Source organism: Sebastes fasciatus, chromosome 4, assembly GCF_043250625.1.
Source record: "Sebastes fasciatus isolate fSebFas1 chromosome 4, fSebFas1.pri, whole genome shotgun sequence".
Classification (NCBI taxonomy): Eukaryota; Metazoa; Chordata; class Actinopteri; order Perciformes; family Sebastidae; genus Sebastes; species Sebastes fasciatus.
Genome location: NC_133798.1, coordinates 8,312,974 through 8,339,886, shown reverse-complemented (window position 1 = coordinate 8,339,886; position 26,913 = coordinate 8,312,974). Strand labels below are relative to the sequence as shown.

At 46.6% G+C, this 26,913-nt stretch overlaps 1 protein-coding gene and 1 long non-coding RNA gene across 6 annotated transcripts in view; one reads left to right on the top strand and one right to left on the bottom strand.

The window, feature by feature from the left end:
* LOC141765670 (uncharacterized) overlaps nt 1–24,375 on the top strand; it is a 30,714-nt gene extending 6,339 nt beyond the window's left edge. Inside the window, exon 3 of one of the 2 annotated variants that reach the window (XR_012593541.1) lies at nt 23,526–24,375. This is a non-coding gene — a long non-coding RNA (uncharacterized LOC141765670). Of the gene's footprint in view, nt 1–117; nt 224–23,525 lie in introns of those variants that run through there. The other variant, XR_012593542.1, reaches the window with a different exon arrangement.
* The window catches only part of hipk2 (homeodomain interacting protein kinase 2), an 85,870-nt gene that overhangs the window by 21,523 nt on the left and 37,434 nt on the right, over nt 1–26,913 (bottom strand). For all 4 annotated transcript variants that reach the window (XM_074631783.1, XM_074631785.1, XM_074631784.1 and 1 more), the window contains exons 3-5: nt 4,178–4,301; nt 3,364–3,483; nt 1,645–1,731 (exon numbers count right to left, since the gene is read on the bottom strand). In XM_074631783.1, the coding sequence (XP_074487884.1) occupies nt 1,645–1,731; nt 3,364–3,483; nt 4,178–4,301 (331 nt within the window). The remainder of the gene's footprint in view (nt 1–1,644; nt 1,732–3,363; nt 3,484–4,177; nt 4,302–26,913) is intronic.

The following is a 26,913-nucleotide window of genomic DNA, read 5'->3' as shown; positions in this document are numbered from 1 at the left end:
TCCTGCATTCGCTCCAAGTTGCTCTCTGATTTACTCAAATTAGATATACTTGTGACTAAAGCCTCCCCACATTTCCCACGACTGAGAGGAGGTTCATTATCTCTTCCTGGCACCCAGCCTCTCTGTCTTTCAGGGCCTTCAGCTACATCATCCATTATACACGCGGAGACAGATGTCCACAATGCTGACTTGTTTATACGGTCGGGGATGGCGAGATGGGGGCAAACTAGGCAGTTTTCTCCCACATTAAGCTTGTGCTGCTCCCCTCCGTGTTTTTGTAGTAAGCCGAGTCTGGCTGCAGCAGTGAGAGGAAGATGGGACACAGAGCTTGAAGCGTAGGAGACAGAGATGACCCAGGGGATATCATACCAGCGCAGGTTGGTTTCATTAAACTCTGCTGCTGCATGTGTGTGTGTGTGTGTGTGTGTGTGTGTGTGTGTTAACTGTAAACTCAACAAGCCCAGGCAGCGATACTATCTCGTCCCAGCCGACAGCGTGTTATTCCAGACGGGCCTGACAACGGCCCTGGGCGCTACTGGACAACCATAATTGTCTCCATCACTTAAGTCACTACTTATCCACATGGACAGTCTCCAGGAGCTGGTCGCGTACCAAGATGACCATTTTCACAAAGAAAAAGATTCACCTGCTTAACTCTTATCTCTCGGCTCGTCATTATCGGAGGCAGGATCGAGGTGAATATGACGACGAGAGAGTATATGTCACAGATTTCGAAGCAGCTTGGGAGTATAAACATTGTAATTTTCCATCATCGCCGTCGTATCTGCCAGCAGAACCGGTATTTGGCCGAGTGAGGGTGAACAAAAACAACACTCGCTATCATCTCCCTGACAGGCACGTCCTATCAAAAATGTCATAGCTACATGTGAACTTTCCCACCGTGGAGAGATAAAATTCACTCCGAGTCAGAGAGGGAAGTGACATTAGATGTAGCAGTGTTTTTCCATATAGAAGTCTTGCTATGAAAGTTACTTCCTGTGGTTACGTAATATCTTCTGAAAAGGTGACATGCAAGGGCTGCAAGGGTGAGAGGGGCTAACCAGCTGAGTCAGGAAGACACAACATGGTGCGGGTCCCACTGAGTTGGTCTGAAAAACTGGTCGGGACCCTGTAGAATGTGTTATTGTGGGGGTGTATGCGTTGCCCCCTACATGCTTATAGATGTACAAAGTGAAGACATAGCCACAACACTCGCTCCGGCTTAAATAAGAAAGCAAACTGTATATATATACGTTAACCGCCCTCACCACATGTTCAGCTCAAATGTCTGCCTGTGACTTATTAGATAGCGGTTAAGCAAAATGAAGAGCAGAGACAGGAGTCGAGGAGCGGTTTCCAGTGAACAGCTGCTTTCATTTCACTCTGTAAAATTCTATATAGAAGCCGCATCTGGAGATCAGGACCTGGCAGGATAAATATTTTAAAGGATTTCAAATATTTGATAGATAATTCTCGGGGATGTGATGGATCGAAGTGATGCGAGACCCCAGCAGACCCATCAGACCGGAGCTTCAAATGCGAGACAGGTGGATGTGATGCAAGCAAAACAGACAAAATAATACATCTATCGTGCGATTCGTTTGGGGAAAGAGTCGTTGCTTTGTGTTACTGGAAACAGCATACCTGCGCCATATCATCCAAGCAGTTGAAGATGTACTTGCGGGCCTCCTTGGACTTGATCCCCGTCTCGCCCTCATGGTCCTCTGGAGTCTGCGGGAGACAAGAAGCAGATGTTCCACTCAAATCCCATCACACTTCCCCCTCTGGAAACGCACTATTTACATTTGGCTCATTACAGCCTCTTGTTGTTGATGTGCAGCAGGACTCGGCTCGCCCTCCGAGCAACCCCGGGGTAGCACACAAACACTCATCTAGCAGCCGGGGAAGACGGGGGAGGCGGCACGCGGAGGCGCACGCTATATCACTGTGACAATATGCAGAATATAAAACCGCACATGCACGCTTGGGTGCACATGGACACACTTTTTCAGACACAAGTATAAACACGTGATCGTTTCTTTTTCAAGGGGATTTAAAAACATACCCAAAACTAATCGGAGACGACTACAGCAAACCTCCTGACTGAACACATGATAGTTTTTAATTACAGTCAGCAAAGCGATGCAGCTGCTGTTGCGTGGAAACACATGGCAAGGTCAAATTAAAGCTGAGCAATCACTCTTCGGAGTGGAAAAAAAAAGCGGTCAGGATGCTTGACGTTTGATTTTCCACATAGCAAAGACACTAGAAAATCAAGAGGAGTTACAGCAGTGGTGTCAAGTGCAAGCTCGGTGTCTTCCCCACAATGCTGCTGTTAACTCTTATCTCCAGGACCCCCTAAAGCCCATATATGTCATACAGTTTTCCAGAGAGGACTGAGACATTCTTGAATTTGAGCAAAAACATGACAAGGTTGCGCAACTTTTACCTGACAACTGCTAAAAGCCCATGGCTCGAGAGCATGTACACTATGCACTCTATGTCGCTATATGTCTTCAGTTAATGGGCAATTATCATCATCAGTGTTGTCAGTGTGGTACTATGTTGATGGGATTCATAAGAAATAAACAAACTTGTCTCTTTTCGAAAAAGGTCAATCCTATGGGCACAGGCGGAGCAGACACGCCATACCCTGCAGGAGGTGGATCAGTATTTGCAGTTCCACACAGTCAAGAACTCAGCGAGTAACAAAAGTTCAACTCAAGTTAATGATGGTAAAAAAAGAAAAGGAGCGGACTTCCTTATTGAGTGGCCTACATGGAGGGACAGTGGGAGGGGTTAGAGCTGGATTCATCAGGCTGGGCTTCCATTTGACGAATCCTCTCACACAGATCCATTTTGCTCTCGTTACCCTCTGAGTTTGTTTACAGTCAGCGCCGTCAATGCCTCACACAGAGGGTGTCAGACATTTGGGAGAATATTAATGCAGCCCGTTCGCACGACAAAGGCGCATGAAATGCACGATAACGGGCAAGGTATTTAGCGTGCAATTACAACGTTTCATTTGTATGCCATGTAGTCTGTACTGACTGCAATGTAAACGCACCCACGTGAATATGCATCGCTCAGAGCTAGTGACGTAGAATAAATTATGGCGGGTGGGTGGGGATGTGGGTGGGTCCATGAAACACGGAAACCAGTGTTCGAGAGCGGTGTCTTGTTTTTGTAAGGCCCTGTTCAGACCTGGTATTAACATGAGTCCCGTATTCAACAAAGCCGTGTAATAATATTACAGACATTGCTGGCAAAAATATCACCTGCTCCTAGAAGGATGTTCTTGATGCTACCGGAGGGAGTTTGTGTGTTTGTGTGCATGCGTCTGTATCATTCAATCAGCCGTACCTTGAGTCTCCAGAGAGGATAGGTGGAGTCGGGGTCTCTGTTGAAGAACCTGGTGGTCTTTGTCCCCGCACTCAACAGATACTCTGCAGGCAGACCCTGTGTCTGAGAGATGTACCGGATCTGCAGGACAGAAGATGAAATCGGCATTAGAGACTTTTCGCATCATATGCATGATTGAACCATATTATGTTGTATTGAATTGGGGAGGACGGCGAACCCGTCCTACTGATGACAAAAAAAAAAAATGCCCCAAACTTTAGGATTGATGGTCTTTTTGGCAGATTGAAAATCTAGGCCGACATTAACTACTCCAGACTCATCTGGCTGCAATGTGCGTAGCACCCCAAACATGACCTCAGCTCGAGAGCCGTAGACTGATTTGAGACTTGTAAATGAGACACTTTGCTAAGTTTTTCGGGGGCTTGTGAAAAATCAGGCGAGCTTGTTCGGTGATGGAGCGCAACTCGCTCAAGGTTTTCCCGCTGAGCCCTCGTCTGACTGATAGAGAAGGGAGGGGGGGGGGAATGCGGCGATGTCTTGCTCTGGAGCACAGGGGCTGCGCTAATTGGACAAGTGGCTCTGTGGCATCTGTTCAGATAAACAGGGAGGCTGCGCAAGAATCATCGGGGGCTGTCAGGGGGATAGGAGAAGCATCCCACCCTCCCAAACACACTCGCGAAGAGAGAACACACACAAATGCACACATAACCGCCCTCAGATTCATGGGTATGCGAGCGCCCAGATGCACACAATCATTGTTGCTAAGAGGTCAGGAAGACAGTTTTGGAGGTTCCAAGCATCCATTATGTGTTACCTGATCGTACTCTGAGGCTCCGGGGTAGAGGGGCCATCCCAGAAAGAGCTCGGCTATCACACAGCCCAGGGACCACATGTCTATGGCCTCGCAGAACGGCAGGCCCAGGATGATCTCCGGAGCCCTGTGGGTAGAGGAAACACACATACATTGTTAGACATAAATGTATGAGACCATACTGAGCAGAGCTGGAGCTGTAACAGGATTCTGCTGTGACCGACTCAGAAAAATGAGACATGCTATTATAACTGTGACATGACTGCTTTGCCATTTTCAATATAAAGTCATATCTGCAAAGGCACGGCGAGGAGCTTCTTTTCACACTTTTCTTTGAGCTTACGGAGGGCAGCCCAGTCTGGTACGCACGGGGTCAGAAGAGGAAATAATCAACGTCGCATATGAAGGAGTGAGCTGGAGACGGTCCACAAATTTATATTAACATTCCCGAAGCCAACGAGATCTAATTAGACGACACAGAAGTAGGGCTGACCCGAATGCTTCGAAGCTTCGTCCGTTGCCATGGTAATCAAACTCAAAATCACTTTTCGAATGCTTAGTTTTAAAAAAATATATATATATTATTTATGTATAAGAATGTAATAATAATGTATAAATCCCAAAATGGCTCATGAAATAAGGAATAATCCCACAAAATGATTCATTATCCTTCTGTGTGGAGTTTGCATGTTCTCCCCGTGTTTGCTTGGGTTTTCTCCGGGTTCTCCGTTTTCCTCCCACAGTCCAAAGACATGCAGGTCAGGTTCATCGTTGACTCTAAATTGCCCGTAGGTGTGAATGTGAGTGTGAATGGTTTTCTGTCTCTATGTGTCAGCCCTGTGATAGTCTGGCGACCTGTCCAGGTTTTACCCCGCCTTCGCCCCAATGCCAGCTGGGATCGGCTCCAGCCTCCCCGCGACCCTCAATAGGATAAGCGGTTGCAGATAAATGGAGTAAATGGTAAATGGAGTTGCATTTATACAGCGCTTTTCTAGTCTTCCGACCGCTCAAAGTGCCTTACACTACGTGTCAGCATTCACCCATTCACACACACATTCATACACTGATGGCAGATGCTGCCATGCAAGGTGCCAACTTTGCCCATCAGGATCTAATCTCCATACTCCATACTCCATACTCATTCACACACCGATGGCTATGCCTTGGGGAGCAATTTGGGGTTAAGTGTCTTGCTCAAGGACACATCGACATGTGACCGGAGGAGCCGGGGATCGAACCACCAACCTTTCGATTGGTGGACAACCTGCTCCACCTTCTGAGCCACAGCCGCCATTATAATGGGTGGATAGTTATTCACAGATGGATATCGCTTTATGCTGTGTGTAGAGTTGCGTGTGTGTACAGTAGTGTAGCAGCAGCTGTCCTGGCCACTGAAACAGGGGGAGATGGAGACAGACAGAAGAACATGTCTGCCTGTAGCGCTGATCCGAGAAGCTTCGAATACGTATATTTGTGACCAAATCTTCGAAGCCCAATAAATGGTATTCCGGACAGCCCCGCACAGAAGTACACATTTTGTTTTGCACGCAAACACACATTTGCCAGACAGACAATCGATCCATCAATCTTCGTCTGAAGGCTACGTTATGTTATCTTAACATTGATCACTCCATGTAGCCTTGTAGGGTGTTCCTTTTTCATATCACGTGTCTAGGCAGTTTCCAAGGTGCCACATTGCAAGATAACTGATAGATAAGCGTGCAGGAGCACCAATCGCTGAGCCCCATCTCTGGTAGGACCACGGAGTTCCACGGTCCATGGCCACGAAGCAATGTGGAAGCAATTACGCCAAGAAAATACAAGCAACATCAATGTTTTGTAGAGCGAAGCTTTTAGTAGGTTGCATTTCAGACAATAATGCCAGTGCTTAATTCCTAAACACTGGCCTTTCCCAGTCACACAGTGATCCCCACAGAGACCATTTCAGTGGAAGAGGAGATAAATATCTATGATTTGATAAAAAAAAAAGAAACATTGCTTCGGTTATTTGAGCAGCTCTGCAGTCCAAGACAATTGCCAACTTCCATTCAACATGTTTTATATCCTGTCAGAAAGACTAATGCGCTTCTTGTGAGCTCACGTCTCTGATGGGGCTTAAAATAACCAGGAACACAGTGACTCCGCTCTCGAACAATCCAAAGCCCTTTTCAAGTGGGTTTCTGGCCATCATCAACATATGGCGGGGACGTTTCTGGTCCAACATGTTACCTACTGGTGAAATCTAGTCACTCTATCACTATAAATCTGAAACAAATCCTTCTTTATCTATTAGTAACATATCAACAGCATGACACACAGATCACAGGATCTCGGAAAGTTTCTCATTCATGGCCGAGATCACAATGCTGATTGCCGTGGCCATGGTAACCAGGCTAGCGGTCCCCCCTAAGCCTTGGCGGGCTCTGGCAGGGTTTTCGGTCGCAGAGGGGGCCTGGCCTCAGTCCCGATGGAAGTGTAGGTACCAGGGAAACAGAGAATGTGGAAAACAGCATGGGGGGACGCTATAGGACTTTATACGCCTGTAGGGAGGGGGGGGGGAGTGGTCCAAGGGCAGCTGGGGGGGGGTTTGGAGGAGAATGAATGAACATACCTCACATACTTAAAAGCTAATTTCCAACTGTAGCTCCCTGCCCCTCTATTCACTGCTCGCTGACAAAAAAAAAATGAAAAGAGGGCACAGGCGATTCATTGTATACTGAGATGTGTCTAATATAGAAAGGCAGAAGACGCCACGAAGACAGACGATGAGATAAGAGAAACAAAAAACCAGAACGAGAGAGTTCAAGAGAGGCAGAGACACAAATAAAGCAAATGAGGGGGAGGGAGCGGTGAGGAGCTCCTGTCACAGAAGGTGGTTATTGGGGTCTCGAGGGCAGCGGTGGAACAGACACCAAGACAACACTCTAGCAACAGTATCTCAGGGCACCGTTACAAAGACACCTTCGCACACAATGAGCCCAGACGTCTATCAAGGGGCTGCCAAAGAGGCATAAAGGAGCCTGCTACGAGGCGATAGATAGCATGAGGGAACAGCGAGGTCTGGGGAGTGAAGAGATGGAGACGCCATGCAGGACCTGGGTCAGCGTGATCCTCCTCTAAGAGCCTGCTAGAATGGCTGGACTTTCACTGTGGACATAAGGGAGAGGGAACAGCTGCACGCACATGTGGACAGGTAGAACACCACACAGAGAGGCGAGCTCGCTAGAAAAGTTTAGGGGTTTAAGAAAATATCGATACACAGGGGTTACCCTCTAAAACAATCCGACAGCCTGCCGGCGGACCCGGACACTATTCTGTCTCTTTTGGAGGTTGTAGCTGACGCATTTTTAAGGCTATAGTGAAGGTCCTGATATCATATCAAACTAGAAAACCTATGTAATCCTAAATAACGCTACGAAGTTACACAAAATTCTGGCGAGGAAAAACTGGCATGTCCATTTTCAAAGGGATGTGACAAACAATGTAAGGTGGTCGCGCACATCAAAAAAACGTAGTGCTGGACCGGTAGAAGACAGCAATGAAAAACGTAGAAGAAGGTCGACACACTGCAGCTCCCTTTAAGTACAATTTAGTGGCACATCTTAGTTAGTAAGTGACGTTTTGAGGACACTGACTCCAGTTATAGCTGTTGTTTCCACCCTCGTTTTATATCCATGGGCTCATTTGTATAGATTCCTGCTCCTATATATGTTTGAGGTACATCCTGTTTTTGTTTTTTTATATAGAGGCGCCTCTATTTAATTCTAGCCAATTAGAAAGTATGACAGCCATGGGCTTGATGTTATTCTTATGAGCTGAGAGGTACATTACGTTTGATTACATGTGGAATACTTGGGTCACTGGCGGTATCATGTGACCATCATGTGACCGAGCTCAAGATATGTGAATGAAAATGGGTTCTGTGGGTATCCACGAGTCTCCCCATTTACATCACTTTATGATAATCACATGCAGTTTGGGGCAAGTCATAGTCAAGTCAGCACACTGACACACTGACAGCTGTTGTTGCCTGTTGGGCTGCAGTTTGCCATGTTATGATTTGAGCATATTTTTTATGCTAAATGCAGTACCTGTGAGGGTTTCTGGACAATATCTGTCATTGTTTTGTTCATTTGTTTTGATGTCAGATTAATTTGTGATTAATCGCAATTAAATATTTGAATCGATTGATAGCCATCTAAATATATACCGCTTTATTTGTGCGAGTACGAGTTTTCCAAAAAACTCATCTGACTTTGAGAAACCCCAAATCTGTACAAGCCATTGCGAGCTGCAAAAAGGCAGAGGCTGTTCTCACAACATGAGGCTGTTTTTTGACTCGGCTCGACTGCGAGGAAATTCTTCCCATCAAAACGCATTGTGGAGATGAAAGCCACAGGAAACTCTTTCATCAGATGGTCCTCCAGATCACTGTGACTCCAGCGGACACATGCAGACCCCAGGACCTTCAACTTTTTAACAGAGACACTGAACTAAGTCGCTTCAAACACCAGGCAGTCACCACCGTGGTATGTAATTCATACTGGCTCACAAACAGGCCAAAAACTGACCCCAGTGCCACATTTGATGTAAAGAAAGATGGCTTTCATAACTTCAACAGATTTCATTAGAGCAAGAATTAGTATTCAGCTGTAGTGCAACGTTTCTATGCATGTGTATATAGCTGTGCGCCGTGACCACATGGACTTTGCCCTTGTGTGTGATGGACAGATTTGCTAGTGTTGATGTTATGCTTGGATCCATTTCAGCTTGAGCCTTCCTGGGTTATGCTCCAGTGCTCCACTTTGGCTGTTCTCATGGCTCCTCTGCCTCTCACAGAAAGCTCCTCCCGTTCAGCGAAAGTCAGACAGCGAGAGAGAGAGAGAGAGAGAGAGAGAGAGAGAGAGAGAGAGAGAGAGAGAGAGAGAGAGAGAGAGAGAGAGAGAGAGAGAGAGAGAGAGAGAGAGAGAGAGAGAGAGAGAGAGAGAGAGGAAGAGAGAGAGGGAGTAACGTCGTTGCTCATGATATGAAACCACAAATGCAAATCTGCCCCTACCAATGCGCCGCTGCCATCGCATGCAAAGCGCCCCACAGCTGCTGCTGCTGATGCAGGCCTTTCACTGGCAGTGATAAACAGCACACACATCTGCGCAGCTCACAAACCTTGCTCCTTTCCTGTCCCCCCTTTTCCTTCCTAAGGTGGCAGAGCACATGAGATTGACAATTTATGCAGATATTCTGTTTTTGATGCTAAATAGGATGTCATGGTTAATCCCTAGTGAAGGTGAAATCAGCACACGAGCAGCCAGGTGTTTAGTGGGCACATTTTTGTTTTTTGATCGTTCGGTTAACAGAATTCTGAGGTATTTCAAAATTTAAAGCAGCAGTGGGTAGAATTGGAGCAAAATACGATTCAAAAAAGTTATTTTTATAAAAAGGTCTATATCCTGACAGTAATGCATGAGACAGGTGAAATGAAAAAAATGATGTGCCTCTGTGTCCTCTGGTGCTCCTAATGGCATCTGCAAGATTTCACAGATTGGAGGAAAACAACCAATCAGAGCCGAGCTGGAGCCTGCCGTCTCTGAGCAGCTGTCAATCACTCGCAGACTCTGATCAGACTTCAGAAACATCTTGTAGTGTACTGTTTAGCTGTAAAATGAAAGAAAGTTTGTGACCCGGCAGCCATGTTGAGATCAGTTGAGGAAATACCAAGCACCGCCCAACAGCCGGAGCAAACTTTCTCATTTTACAGCTAAACAGTACACTACAAGATGTTTCTGAAAACATTTTACAAGAGAAATAGGCATTACAGTAACAGAATATTTATTCATATTTGATCAGCGCTGCCTAATTGGACCGTTTTATCAGAATTTGCGAGTGATTGACAGCTGCCTTCGTTGAATGAACAGCCAATAGGAACGCTCTCTCTCTGAAATGCCCTTTGATTGGCCAAAGTGTCCCGCCACGAGCTAGATTAAAGCCTGAAAACAGAGCCATGAGGAGGTGGAGAAGTCTAGTTTTCTCTCAGAACTCTTGAATTACAATATCCTGAAAGGTTATTATGGAATTTTTTGCCCAATGATGCAAAAAATATTCTGTCTACTGCAGGTTTAACAGAATTCTGGGGTATTTCAAAACTTCACTAAAGCACTTAAAAACAAAAAAGACACCAGAAGAATAATAAATAATTACTGTTTTGTCTATCAATGTCTCTTTGTGGGTCAAAGACTGAACATGCTCGGGGCTCTGTGAGGCTGTACTTACTGAATGTACAGCAGGTCTTTTAGATGAATTTTAATTTGAAGGTATTTGGTGAAAAACATCCAATTCAAGATTTGACCTGGTAACGTAAGATGATCATCAAAGTTACTACAAATTGTCCTGAGGTGGACATGACCAAATTTCATGGCAATCCATCCAATAGTCACAGTTAGCCACAAATGTGAACCTCATGGTGGTACTAGAGGAAAATCAGGGGATCACGTTGCCATTCAACTAGAGAGCCCACATCACTATAGCGTGGCTAAAAACGTCATTCTCGCCACCTGGTAATCTCTAAAATCGAGGTGCTTGGCTGTACCATCTGAGCGAGCTACATTCAGCTGACATTGCCAATTTATCACCCTTTAAGCTGTGCCCCACCTAGCCCATCTCCAGTTGGCATGGCTACCGCAGTCGGTGCCTCTCGGAGGGTGGTGGTGAGCTCCTCGCTGCAGACCATGGATGTCAAATAGAGTACAGACGGTGTGCAAACCAACTGGCTAGCCAGAGGCTTTCTCTGGATCTCAATGGGGACCCAACTGCATGAGAGGCCTCAGTGTTCGGGCTAGTGGCTCCGACAGCACTGGCCCTTGACAAAAGAAGGAGGGAGGGTAAGATGGAGAGAGGGAGGGAGGGAGAAAGTCTGCATGCTGACATCCTCCCAGCTGGCCTGGTCATTGATGAGATCCCAGTCCCCTTGGGAGCCAGAGATGGCACGACTCATGAATGGAGCCTTTCTTCTGCCACCCCAGCCCACCCCCCGACACCTCAGCCCCTTCACCCACCCCCCCTCTGCCAGCGCGGCCAACCCCTACACCTCACCCAGCCTCCCCCCTCCGTACAACCCCTGTGCCAGCAAAACCCCCTTCAAACCCCTCAAACTAGGGCGCTGCCGAGGCCAGGCTACAGCGCTCCCTCCCCACTCGCCTGTCCGCCCTCTGCTCTGCTGAACCATGCCTGCGCTTGGCTGGCCTGCCAGCGCCCACACACACACACACACATAAACACACATGCGGACACACTGGCGCTGACACGCACACACAGCTGACATCACAGGCTGTGTGCATGTCAGGATGTATCCATCAGGCTGACCTTCCCTTAGCTTGGCTCCAGACGGGAGACTGATGGATCCCTGGAACCCTGCAGCATTTACACACACATATAAACACACAACACACACACACACACACACACACACACACACACACACACACACACACACACACACACACAGGGGTCAGCCAGTCTATGGTAATGGGTTTGATCTCTTTCCTTTCTGTTTCAAAGACTTTCTCATTGGCCTTTATGCAACTATGTTTTATTCAATAGGCATGCAGCTATACGTAAAGAGCAGCATGTACACTGGAGGTAGATAAGATCTTATACTGGGTATGTTGAGAGCACTGTTATGACATGCTGGTTTGGGAGAGAGATAGCCGTCCGGTACTAAAAGGAAAAAGCACTTCATGAGAAAAGAGCCTGCCATTAACTTTTCTCCCCTCTATCTCCCTTCCCTTCTTTCCCTTTCCTCCCGTCTCTTTGCCTCTTCCCCTCTCTCCATCCCACGCTTTGCCCTTGCCTAATGTAAAAGGCTCGGGCACGGCGCTGTGAATGACTCCCTTCCTCCCCCGGGGTACTCATCTACATATTCATGCCCTGAAAAGTTCCCTCCACAGCCTCTTTGAAGACGCACCATAGAGAAACACTTTTCTAGATATATTGCATGGTGGTCGCTGACTGTGAAATCAATGTGCAGAGCTACATCCCCTACCGCGCACCTGTGGCTCACAGGAGCCCGCCCCAACCCAAGACACACACACACACACACACACATGCATATACACTATACCTCTCCAACCGCTCCACCTGCTGCTCCCATCACATCAGAAATTGCCGCACAGCGCACAAGCCAGGCATTGCAGTACTCATGTAAATGCACATTTTATGTAGACTGTAGATTGCATTTAAATGTAGAGACTGGGTGTTCCAGGTGGTTTCAGGGGTGGAAGGGAGGAGGGGGTGGGGGGGGGTATCTGGACAAGGTGAAGTTTTTCACAGAGTCCTTGAGAAATGTTGTCTCACTCTCTTAGCAGGGGCGACATTCCTGGTGCTCAAGGTCCTGAAAACAGGCCTCCCTCTCTCTTTTTTTCCCCTCACTCTCAGAAAAAAGGCGCAGTGAAAGCGCTGACGAGGCTGTCACTGTTTTACCTGTTAAAGTATTAGCATTCCCTGTTGCTCTAGCAATGCATTACAACAAGGCATATGAAAGCCTATGGAAGGTAAGGGATCAGCATCCAAAGATTTGGAACTGTTGATAATGCGAAAAGCAACAGGGAGACTTACAGACACATATTAGCAACCTCCATGGACGGATTACTGGGCACAGGCCCATGCAGGGGCCAAACAGGTTAGGGAGCCCCTGGGCCCCAGCTTCTGTTTGAAGTTACTGCTCACATTTCTTGTTGGGAAGTCATAAAGAGATGCAAAGCAAACAAAAAGAGAGACAAAAAAACAACTACAGAGACATGCAAAACAACCAAAAAGAGATGCAAAACGACTACAAAGAGATGCAAAATTACCAAAAAGAGTCGCAAAACGACTACAAAGAGATGCAAAATTACCAAAAAGAGAGGCAAAACAACTACAAAGAGATGCAAAATGACCAAAAAGAGACGAAAAACGACTACAAAGAAGCAAAAAACAATTACAAAGAGATGTAAAATGACTACAAAGAGACACAAAACGACTACAGAGAGATGCAAAACGACCACAGATGCAAAATGACTAGAAAGAGATGCAAAATGACCAAAAAGACACGCAAAACGACTACAAAAAGATGCAAAATGACCCAAAAAGAGACACAAAATGACTACGAAGAGACGCAAAACGACTACAAGGCAATGCAAAATGACTACAAAGCGATGCAAAATGACTACAAAGAGATTCAAAATGACCACAGAGAGATGTAAAACGACTACAGAGATGCAAAACGACCAAAAAGAGATGTAAAATGACTACAAAGAGACACAAAACGACTACAGAGAGATGCAAAACGACCACAGATGCAAAATGACTAGAAAGAGATGCAAAATGACCAAAAAGAGACGCAAAACGACTACAAAGAAATGCAAAATGACCAAAAACATGTCTGTGCCCATTGTCTAATAATCTGTCCATGGTAACCTCAACTTCTACAGAAGTGAGAAGTTGTGTTGGGATACATCCTCTCACATGGCATCACCTGATGGCATTACACACAAGCTGTTTTTTTTCAAATGGGGCTGTGTTCATAGCAGCATTAGATAACATATCAGATTTACAGTTAGGTAACCGAGAACATCAAACACATGTTTTATTGGCCTGCTATGGAGACTTTCTCTCCCCTTGGAGGAGCAGTGTAGTACCCTCTTCCACCCGCCCTCTCTCTCTCTTTCTTCTCCCTCTGCTCGCAAAGCTTCCATTAGCAACGCTAACAACTACAAAAACCAAACAATGAGCGCAGCTACAGCGCCGCAGCCCAGTTGTTCGCTGAGACGTGTGTGCAGCGCTTCATCGTTCCCGGCTGGTAATTACCTCTTTCCTGTGGTTATTATTATTCTCCGGCATGCTGCTGATCCTATAAGTAATACATCTCATTTCCACCTGCAGCCAGCGGGCTGTCCACACAGTCCACCCTGCAGCACCCTCTATACCCCCAACTATACCCCATCGCCTGGTGCAGGGGTCAAAGGGACGGACCTCTTTCAACTAGGTGGAGGTGGAGGGAGAAATGACAGAAAGGAGATGAGGCAGGGAAAGACGGAGAGGGTGGAGTGGGCACAACAACTGGAAGATGGATGCCCTCTCGATCAACACCCACCCACCCACACACACACACAACCACACATTCTGTCCCTTCTGCCTCTCTTGTCAAAGGGAAGAGTGCCGGGAAGGATTTGCGATCGGTAAATGATGGGTATCTGTCATACAGTGATGCTCTCGGGCACAGCAGACAGCCTGGAGAGAGGATGTAGGGGACGCAAACAGGGAGCCTCAAGTCTCTCCAGCCCTATTAGGGTAGTAGACTGACAGTCAGACAGTATTAGGCCAGTCTACCAGCCACTGGCCATACACTGACCCAACCCTCAGGCATGTGCAGCTCTGCTCCATGAAAATCACACTTTTAGTGGAAACAATAACTTGAAAATGGATAATTGATATCACATCCTGGCAAAAAAAAGAGTATATTTCAGAAGAGAAAAGTGTGACACGTTTCTTGGAAAGTATTAAAACGCCGCCGCTGACCCCTTCAGAATGATGCCATCGCACCCTCATTCTCTGTTTAGTCTCCACTCCCCACTGTAAACAAGCCCGGAGGAAATATGTGGGTCACACGGAGAGCCGGCTAGAAGAGGGTGAAGCCGAACTAAAGGCAGAAATGCAGACAGACGATAACACATTCTAACATGCAGTCAGTCAGTCAACCAGCCTAACCAGCTGGCAGGCCTGTCAATGCGGCGGAGACGCTCACCAAAACGGACAGGGAAGCAGCGAGACGCACACTCCGTGGACGGGGCGCAGGCGGTCAGTCAGGCAGATGAGATTGTGTCCGCTCGTGGCGAAGGGATGCTAAAAACCGAAGCCTTGATTAGAGTGTACAAGGGATTCAGTGAGCTAAAGACTTTTCCTCGACTCCAATCAGTCCAGCACAGAGCAGGGCAGCCCGGGCCCCAAACTGCAAAATAGACTGTATATATATAGTATAACGTAATATTCCATCTCAGTCGAAAAGCCCAGCATGACAGTTGTATAAACTGCTGGCCAAACCAATCACAATCTCATCTGCTTGCTTTGACTGACTGTCTGTCTGTGTGCCTCTCTTGCGGTTCGTCTGTATTTTTATGCTGTCTGCTTGATGGGCATTATTGTCGTTTTTATTGTCTAGTTTTCCTCCAGCAGTTGCTTTAGTCCAATACAGTCCGGAACGAGAAATGGCAAGGCTCTGCATTGATACGTCCCATTCTGTTGATTTAGGGTGACTAAGACAGAGATCAAGTGATGGGGGGGAGGGGGCACAATCAATGTGGTTGGCTGGCAGAGCCGTACATACTGGATATATGTGGTAAAAAACAACAGACGGAAAAGAAAATCCATTTGAAACGCGGCGCCTGAGAACATATAGCTAGGAGCCATGGGGGCGCCGTCCTCCCGTAATGACATACGTCTCCCCGCCATTCAATACACGCAAACACACATGCACACCGTTTCAATCATAAACGCTGCTCTGGTTGACTAGTTCCTTATTTGAAAGAGCACATGGGGGAGACATTTGCAAGGCAGACTGAGAAAATTCCCCTCCACCTTTACTTACCCCCCTTACAGCCTGGCGGCATGCACTGACATACAGTACATGCGCTACATTTCTCTACCTCCACCCATCCCCCCCCTCCCTCTCTCTCTCTCTCTCTCTCTCTCTCTATCACTATCCCTTGTTTGACTACCGTCTTCCTTCCTCCCACCCAGTCGGGCAGTAATACCATCTCCTGCCTAATCAAATTCTACTGTGTGTGACATGAATTCTCGGTGCCCAAGGCTGCGCTGCCTCGCGACGAGCTACGGGGCCGCGGAGAGCAGTAACTAAACCTCACGCAGGTTTTAGAGCGGGCCCCCATCTCTCTCTAAAATTTAACACAGGGAGAGCCCTCCTGGATATGATTCACCGGCCTTACTCCTTCTTTCTATCTGCCTCGGTGTCTGTCTCTCTATGTACAGTGCTGCTCTCTTCTTTGTGGTGCATGCGTGTGTCTCACTGAGTCCCCGGAGTGCAGCAGGCTCATGGTTAATTAGAGAGTGGATGGGACAGACCGAGGCTGATCCAGATTATCACCCAGATGTGGTCAGATCACAATGACACATCACGCACGCATGACAGCAATCACACGAGCATACAAGGAAATAAGCACATCCCTAAACACACTAACGCCCTCCAGAGCGTCCTTCGGGGGAAAGGTGAAGCCTCTACCGATCAGATCACGAGCCTCCTCCTCCAGATTCGCGTCCCTCTATCTGCCCCAGCGTGCCGCCGGCCCGCTGTGCCTTCAGACAACTCTTAACACCGTTTGTCACGCTGCATTCTTCCCTGACAAGAATTAGAAATGTCATCACGTAGAGAAACAACAGCAGGATTATTAAGGCTTTCGGGAGGAATTTGGACGAATAGGACGTTCCCTCATAGCCTCATCAGAGGACAGTGTTCTTGCTAAGACAAACAAAGACGGATAGTGATGTGTTTTTGGGCTTGGAGCTGCAGTTTCTCATGTCAGGATCAGTCTTGGAAGAGGCAAAGCCATGTTTCAACCTAGGGCTGTCAATCGATTAAAATATTTCATCCCGATTAATCGCAAATTAACCGCACCTTTTTTATCTGTTCAAAATGTACCTTAAAGGGAGATTTGTAAGTATTTAATACTTTTATAAAACATAAGAGTGGGCAAATATACTTGCTTTATGCAAATGTAAATTGGAAATCAATTAACAACACAAAACAATGATAAATATTGTCCAGAAACCCTCCCAGGTACTGCATTTAACATAAAAAATATGCTCAAATCATAACACAGCTGTCAGTGTGTCAGTGTGCTGACTTGACTATGATTTGCCCCAAAACTGCATGTGATTACCATAAAGTGGGCATGTCTGTAAAGGAGAGACTCGTGGGTACCCATAGAACCCATTTACATTCACATATCTTGAGGTCAGAGGTCAAGGGTCCTCTTTGAAAATGGCCATGCCAGTTTTTCCTCGCCAAAATGTAGTGTAAATTTGGAGCGTTATTTAGCCTTCTTTGCGACAAACAAGTATGACATGGTCCTTACGAATGGATTCCTTAGGTTTTCTAGTTTTAAGTAGTCATAGTAGTAGTAATGCAATAAAGAAATTAGTGGAATTAAAACATATATGCGTTAACACGTTATTACTGCGTTAACTTTGACAGCCCTATTTCAGCCACATTAATACACATGGCTTGGGCTGAGAAACTACCACTGGTAATTTTCACACACTTTCATGGATATGTACATGCACGGATTTATAAAACAAGATGATATTTCTCATGTTTATTCAATACACTCTACTTCCTTTAAGAAAGAGCAAACACAAAACTCAAAGCAAATCTCTCTCTGAGCCACATATGAATTAGAAAACAGGCGCACACAACATGTAATTTGGCTTTTTAACTCCTCTATTTGTGTTTATGTTGCCACTGCATGGTGGAATGCAGAGTGAACTCCTTTCTAGGAGCAGACAATAATAATAAGACATGTCTTCAAAAACAATCAGTCACAGTGACAGGTAATTAATTTGGCCAAGCAACAGTGGCCTGCAGTCATTTGTAAGTATAGTCACAGTTAATCACCTCTCAATGACAATACCCCTGCATTGTTTTTCCTTCCCTCTGTCATATAGAGAGCGATCATTTTCTCCCATCGCCTATATGGTCCGCCATGACAAACAATGAAGGCACGCTCGCCATTTAATATGCCATACAATGTCTATTGAGGGAAAACAATTACTGTACAGCAACAATCAATACGACATTATCCTTTTCATGTAGCCATACTTGAAGATTCAATTATGATGGACAAAATGACATTGTTATTTCTGCTGCCGCGGCCTCACTCAAGGAGAAAGCAGACAGCTTTGATTCTAAATAGTAATTTGATTCAGATTGCACTATCTATTCTGGCTATCACATTTCTATGTCCACCATGTAGGCACAGAGGGGGAGAAATTAAATACATTTATGTGTCTGATTAAGGAAGGGGGTCTTATCATTGTGGCGGACTCACCAAGAGAGGGAAATCAATGTGCGATTGTAAAGACAAGTGAGGGTTAAAGACGACCTATTATGCTTTCCCCTTTCCTTTAGTGTGTTATATACATTTTTGTGCTTGTAAAATGTCTGCAAAGTTACAAAGCCCAAAGTCCAGGCCAAAGGCAGTTCCTCTCCCCCACAGAAACACTACTCCTGAAACGCCTTGCTCGAAGTCCCGCCTTTTCTTCCGTAACGTGATGATATCACCAAGTAACACATTTGCATAATACCTGCCTAGCAGCTAGTTTGGCACGCCCTCAAACAAAGCTAGTTAGAGCGGAGCTGGAGCGGAGGCCGAAGAGTGTGGTTCGGTTGACCAATCACAACAGAGCGGAGCAGCTGACCAAACAGAGCAGACTGGGCTTTTTCGGGAGGGCGGGCCGGGAGCTCAAACAGAGCGTTTCAGACAGAGGGTGAAAAGAGGTGCTGCAGCACAGCCGGTATGAGAAAAGTGAAGCGTTATTTTGAACATAAATCATGTAAACAAAAAACCTGAAAATGAGCATGATAGGTCCTCTTTAATATACATAAATATACCTCTAATCAACGGGTTAACACTGAAAACAGGTTCTGGGTCAAGCTTGATAAGAATTAGACCTGAAATAAGCAATTATTTTCATTATCAATTAATCTGTTTTTAAATTTTTTTAGTTAAGTGGTTCCCAACCTGGGGTCAGGGCACCAAAGATCACTGTGGGGGGGGGGCAGGATTTGTCTGCTCTGTTGTCAAAATCATCATTGCTCATGTATAACTAAAATCAGAATATCACACTTAAAAGTCTGTATATATAAATCTATTTAAAAGATACATTGTTGGTACTTAGTAGCAAAATCTAATTAAATGATGTTTGGCCTTTCAAAAACAACATTTTCACTGCGAAAACCCTTTTTGCTCTCCCGCTTCATGCACAGAAACACCATAAATTACATTTATTCAACCACAATAACAAAAAGTCTATTTTGGTTCTAATGCTATTATAATAAATGAATTAAGTTGTTATAAAAAAAAAAAAGATCATATTATGTACCTGCATTTGCTGAGCAAATCCGTCAAGACGTCATCGCTTAATTTATATTGACGAAACTGACAAGTTCTATTCATTAAAGAAGGTTGATTTGATTTAAAAAAAAGACTAACTCATTTAATACACTGAATCACTTTATTCAAATTGAAGATTTCGTTTGAGGATTTGTAATATAATGTAATGATGTCCGGGGGGCTCAGCTTTTCTTAGATACAAGTAGGGAAAAATAGGTTGGGAACCGCTGGTTTAGTTAATAAAATAGTGAAATACGCACGATTTTCCCACAGCCCAAGGTGACGCCTTCAAATTGCTTTTGTTGTCAGATCAACTGTGTTGGTTATTTTTATGATCTAACTTACCCAGCCTAAAACATGAAATGCTGCATGTGAGCTGTAATGAATAGAGAGCACCTCGTGTTTTGTGGCGGCCAGGTAAGTTAAGTGCCCTTAAACGTGATAGTCTTTGGTTTTTATTTCGCCCTGAAGTTAAAAACCTATAAACAAAGATACAGACAGGGGGTAAAGGTCACGTTTACGAGTCAGATGATAGAGTATAAAAAAGAAGTGATAGCACCACCTGAGATTGGAGACTGTTGTAATGACAGACGAGATAGTTCGGCTCTTTCATGGATGATATTTTTCCACGCCAAGACAGACCAGGGAACGGAAGACAAATATGCTTTCATCGTGGTTTGCATGTGATAAAAACAAAACATTCCACACAGATATGCATGTCCTATGACAGCTCTGTAACTGATGGTTGCCTTCCTTAACCAGGTGTTTTCCTGTCTTAGCTTACCTTGCCCAGAGGGAAGACCGTCCCCTCTCACTGAAAACACACACACACAACAAAGGCATTCTGGCTCTGAATATTTCTTTTTGTTGTCGAGTTGGAAGCAACAGACAGTTTTACAGTGTGAGCGCAGACTGTGTGGAGCAGCAGCAGCACTGGAGGTGCCCGCTGGAGTCAATGTGAATTTTAAACCAGTGCTAAACATGACACATTTACAATTTCTTAGGCAAGAAATCATAGCGCACTGAAGGCTGTGTACAAAGGAATTCTCGTCTATTTGTCTCCCCTCTTCTTCCTCCTTTTCTTCCCCACTTTTCTTCCTCTGCTGTCTGTGCGAGCGCTCTGAGGGTGCTGCTGGAGGGAGTCCAAAAGGACACAGTGTGAAATGAACACAGCGCTGACCTCCCAGACACCCCCGACACAGCCAATCAGATCACTTCTCCCCGACACATAGGGCACTATAATTGGTCGGTGGGTGGGAAATATGACCGGTGGGGATTGGAGTGGCGGGAAAAAAAGGGGAGGAGGAGGAGGAGAGAGGAGCGGCGCTGTGGCTCCTTCGTGCACTTTAACCGACCCCTTTGCCCAGGACAGGACAGGAAATCTCCAGAACAAAAGCTAGCTGTCATCTCCGCCTGACGGGCTCCCTCTGAACAAAGCTGCTCTCAGCTGACACGGCGGACCGACCGATCCTTGAGGGAGGTAGCTTGTTGTAATCTGGTCCTGTCTCGCATTCCAGACGTCTCTGGTGAGCGAGGCGAGGGAGCGTGCCCTGAACCCTCAAACAGGAAATGAGTCCGAATGGCGTTCCTTTTCCCTGAGACGGGGCCTCAGCTGTGGCCGACAGAGGGTCGCAAACAACACTGCATGTATAAATACAAACATGCCCATAAGCTGTTGCACACATAGAGGCAAAAAACACATGAATGCATCCACAAATTGTCACACACGCACACACACACACACACACACACACACACACACCCTTCTCCCAGACATCACCGCTCACAGCTGCATGCCCCGGGCCTTTGCTATCTCCAGCCCAAACCCAGACTCACATCAGCCACATTCCACAGCCTCCCAAAGCCCCCAGGGGCAGCTTCACAGCTGGGCACCGAGCTGGGCTGTTCCCTGCCTCCCTGGCTCCACTTTCACCATCACCATCATCCCCCCTCCCTTCTGCTCACCATCTTACTGTACACACCCTAAAACAGAAACACCCCTGCATCAGTGTTTCTTCAAATTGGTCTGGACGAGAACGTCAGCTCATTCACAGTCAACAAACACGATGAGGTTAGGCAGAAGTGGCCGAGGCCACAACAACAAGTGGATCAAAATGACAAAGAGCTGCCCGAATGTTAATGAGGTCTTTCGAAATTCTGCTGCTATTGAATATGGTTTTATTCTCTTGTAGTAGCGGTTTCTTTAAAGGGTCTTTTCATGTTGACATGTGAGCAAACCGACGACATAATCTAATAACTTCATCTGTGACTGGGAGGCTATCTTGTTGCCAAGTGAACAGCGACGGCAGCCGACCTGTGAAACTGACCTCATAATGCAATAAATAAAAGTCTGAGACAAGTTGCGAAGCCCCGCAGAAACAGGAACATGGTGAGACACGACACTTCTCTCTTATCAGCTCCTCCTCTCTTCGTATACCTGCTCAGCTGTGACGTATACAGTAAGACAGTGTGTGCCATCATTTACCAAACTACCAATTAAAGAATCAATGTATAATATATCTATTTTAATAAATCATAAAATGACCATGATGTGTCATCAGAGATTAAGGAAACATGCTAAATTGAAATACTGGTTTCTCTGACAACGTTAGGTTACAGCCGGCATGTTCTCCTTTGAAATTTCCATTCCGGTCCGCAACATCTGTTTTTGTTTTTCTCCGGTGTGATCCCGTCCACTGCCCATTTCAACACCCCGTTGCCACATATGGCATGCAAACACAGCCTTCTGCAGCCATGGAAGCAAGCAAACGAACTGGATCAACAGAGATAACGTTAACATTAGATTCTACTCGACCTGAAAAGCCTCGGCAACATGTCTCTGTGGTCCGTGTGCAGCTGGGTTATCAAGGCAGCGAGAATTTGAGATACACAGCCGGTGAAGTGATTACGACTACTGCTGCTGGCTAGAGGCGTAACGCGGTCGTGTCTAGAAGGTAACCCTCAAATTGCGAAAATGTGTGCTGCTATCAGTCACACTGGAGGAGCGGACAGGCGACGGTTCCAATGTTTTGAATTTGGATTGCTGTTACCCATTTTAAACGCTAGCCATCAGTGCTACATATTGTTCCTTTAAAGGCGAGAATGAGTTGACGGATAGTTGAGTCAGGTCTGATTAGATATCAGCATCAGAATATGTTTGATACTCCAAAAGTTCCCACAGCAACTCTGAGATCCAGATGTAGAAAAAGGCAAAAAAGCACATTAACCACATGTGCAAAACTGCATTTCTGAGAAACAAACCCACAAAGAAGCCTCAGTGACATGTGTCCTTCCTGTCTCACTGGCTCCAAAAGTGGGAAAATAATGATATCCAGCAGGTCAACTGGACAAAAAAAGCTGGATCCACACACACCTGACATTCACAGTAAAGTACCCCCCCCCCCCCCCCCCTAATCCCCCCCTCCCTCCCCCAACTGGTAGTACATTTACATGTCTCTGAATGGGAGTGTGCACACATGAGTGGATTAGTGTCCATGGATGTGTGTGTGTGTGTGTGTGTGTCTGTAAATAGTTAAGGCCGGGGCTCTGTTTTCATCATTTCGGTAAATGCCACGCTGTATATCAGTCTAACTGCATACGTCTCGGGCCATTTCCATATCTGTAATAGAGAAAGCCCATCTCCCATCAGAGCCGCTCCTCCACTGCGCTCAGAGAGCCCAAATAACACACAAGTGTCTGCACACACACACACACACACACACACACACACACACACACACACACACACACACACACACACACACACACACACACACACCGCATCTCTGATGAGCTGACACAGAAAACTAGATTTATTAAGGGGAGGGAGAGAAGGAGAGATGTGGAATGCGTGCGGGGGTGTAATTTCAGCAATGGACACAGGTTGTTGTTGACAAAAACACACACACACACACAAAAATAAAAACACAACCCCCCCCCCACGCACACACAATCGCAGCCGTAAAGTGCATCACTCTCCTCTAAGAGGACCTGTTTATTTCAGACCTGTGACACAAAAGCCACAGCGGCGTGCAGGCTTATCTCTCCGCATCCCTTGAAACGTGGCGCAGCCCCCAAAGAGCTCCCCGGCGCTCCACATGCCACTTTCAATTAGTTCCACAAAGAGTCTTCCTCTACCAAAAGGAAGATGGGAGCTCATTACTGAATTCCTCTCTACTCTCCGCTTTGAAATATAGATCAGGAGGCTGCGTCTGGCTGCCGGGAGCCCGGGATGTGCCACTCGCCGACCGTGCCACGCCAGTCCGGAGCAGAGGAGCGCAGAGGAGCGCAGAGGAGCGCAGAGCGCGCGTCTCATGGATTAAGCCACTCCTCAGGTTTAACAGCCCCTACAGCTTAACCCTCTATCTCACCATTAGCTCTCTTTCTCTCATTTGCTTCTATCTCTCCGCTAAACAGCCTCCCCGAAGCCACGGCTCTCAGCAATAAAAACCCACAAATGGGAAAATACCAGTTCTAATAATCTGATGAGAGCGTAAGGGAGAAGCAGCGGAGCAAATGTGGATATCATATCGCACAGTGGTACTATTATAGTAAGCGTAGACACGGAGGCAGGCGCTGATAAGGCGATGCAAATTTCATTCAATGTATTCTAATGAAAGTAAAGCTTAGCAAAGCTGCAAAAGGTGGAGTTCATTAAGGTTTCGGTTTGACGCATTAACATCCAGTGACTCAAAAGTACTCAATGATGACAAATACGGCATGACTGCTCATAAAATAACGCATAATTGTGAATTCCTCGGACGCACGGTTACAATTCTGTCATAAAAAAATGCCAGCTGCATTCGCCCAGAGATTAAACAGTCGGTGGGAATCTATTATCTGTCCGGAGCAGAGAACACAATAGCCGCCGTGATGCTAGTTAATGGTTTCCCCTCAGGACCGAACACAGCACGTTCACCAACATCTAGCTGTTTACTTTTTGACTGATAATCTCATTAACTACACATGGGCCTCCACGCTGCTGCGCCACATCCACCGCATGCATGTGTGTGTCCGGTATATGCACGTGCTGTAGCCGGCGTGACATCTTTATCCGCACGCGGTATGTTTATACCTTCAATTAGCAACCTCCATTAGCGGCATCCTCGGTGGAACGCTACCAGCTAGGTTACAAACAGGCAGTTAATTAGAAGCTATTGGCTGGAACTAGAGGATGACCATTAGGGATGGCGCAGGGAAGACGCACGTGACCCTGTGACATTTTGGTCATGGAAAATAAAATCACTGGGTTTGTGCCCTCCAGTTAGTCAATTCAGCCCAATCAGCCACAATGTACAGGAGGTATCAGACGCAGGGGTTGAAGTTTCGGTTGCTAGGCCACTGATGGAGGTTCGGCGTAGCGAAGGGAGGAATGGAGGGAGGGGCGGAAGTGAAAGGAGGTAGGAAAGGAGGAGTGGGTGGCTGTAATGGCAGCTAGAGAAGAGGGGTATAGGGTCTTGATACTCGCTCTGATTCGCTCTCTATGCAAATCACAACAATCACAGGAAATGCCTGGGCCTTGGCTTCGGCTAATTGCCACGGCAATAACAAAGGAGGGCTTCCTTTGAGCGGAGAGGCAAATTAAACATTAGTTTAGAGTTTTCTTGGAGACCGAGGGATGTTATAATTACCCAGAAACCAACACATCAGCACTTTGCACGCCACGCGTCCCACTCTCGTAGCCTGGCGGAGGAAAACAAATGTATCTCATATTCGGGAAGAGAGGCGTTTGGTGGGGTTGGGGGGGGGAGTACCAGGAGAGAGATGGAGCAGGAGGTGGGGGGGAAATGGAGGAAAGAAGATAGTGAAGGGCATGGAGAGAGATGAGAGCAGAAAGCAGGGGATGGGGGGGAGGACAGAGATGGAGAGAGACGCGGGGGGATAATGAGGGGAAAGGAGGTGGAGAATGATAGCCTGTCTCTCCAAACCACTCCATGCTGGTAGCGAGGCATCAAAATGTACACCCACTATTAGCATATTGACCCCACCCCTCTCCTCTGGCCCTTTTTCCCCCTCATTATCATCAGGCATGGCGCACGGGATGCGGGAAAAAACACAAGCCGAGCTCATTTCCCATCACAAGTTAAGCCTAAATGTCACGCCATGACGATGAAAATGAGAACACGGAACAAATGGCGCCGCGCAAATAAATGCGTGTGCTAGTTTAGGCCCCCGTCTAGCTATGCCACCCAAGGGTTAAGTCCGCGAGCGCTTCGTTAATGTGGGTCGGTGCAGCGGAGCATGTTGCAGGCGAAACAAACAAGGCTGGATCTGGCTGAGATGTGCAGCCATGGAAACTTCAGGAGACGTCCTTGGATCCGCTTCCCCTCCAGGGGGGGAGGGAGGGAGGCAGAGTCGCCCGCCCCAGTCGGGAGAGGGCCGACGCTAGGCCTTGAGCGATGCGATGTGTCCTGGATGGCTGGTTCTATGTTTGATCTATGTGTGAGGGCAGACGCAAACCCTGCTGACACATTCACCCGGTCTGTCTAACCTAAATGTTCACTCAAAGGGCTGGTCTCTCCCTGCAGCCAGACCCTGCCCTCTATCCGTCTGTAGACCCGGTTTCTTACCAATCTGCTAGATTGCCTGTCTCTCTCTCTGTCTTCCTGGTGCTCTATCTGTCTATACGTCTGTCTGTCTGTCTGGCTGTTTGTAGGTCAGGCCTGCTCACTTGCCAGAGAACGTCTGCCTTGCCTCACACCGTATAGATGCAGGAGCTCATGCGAGCCACTGACCATGGCCTGGAAATCTAATCACCCAGCACAGTTGGATGTTTGTTTGTGCTTGTACACACAGATGTGCATACAGGGGTGCAAACAGCCAGCCATGTACACAAACAAAAGGAGTCCCACCCTGCTACGATAGGTTTTTTTGTTTTTTTTCTAAAGCAGAGCCCGGCTGTTATGTGTTAGTATTTGTACTCTAAAAAGCACAGGTTGTGTGTGTTGTATTAGTCACACAATGCTAACCCCCATTTACTCTCACACACACACACACACAACAAATCCCTCTTCGTCAGCAAGCCAAGCTCGTAAAGCACTCGCCCTCTAATTGGCATCTAGTAATTTCGCTAGTTCTTATAATAAAAGAAACTTTTTTTTCCTACCCCAATTTCTTCTCCATGTTTATGTAATGGGGCTTGTTATTTTCTGCCTTTTAATATCACCCCCCCCCCACCCCCCCTCATATAACTGTAAGCTATGTGAGTAACAGCCTTAATAGACCACAGGTCCTCGAGGATTTGTTACTTTAAGGGAAAATCGGGGCTGCAGTGATACTGTGTTTGCAAGCAATCCGGAGCGGTGACATCAGTTAATTACATAAATTGGAGCGGGATCGGGCCAGGCATGAGAGAGATTATGACACAAGGGCAGACTGAGCGGCTAGAGGGACACAGCTCGGTGTTTCTGACACCGGCGTTCAGGGGGGAGAAGGAATTACATCACTGTGTTAGGGGGTTATGTAAAACACTAGACCTGCTGTAAGACTCAAAACCTCCTCTGAGCAAAACATTTACAGGGAAATAACTCCTTATTTAAGAGGGACGGAGCGAGCCTGGAACCAGAATGTTTTTCTCTTTGTGTT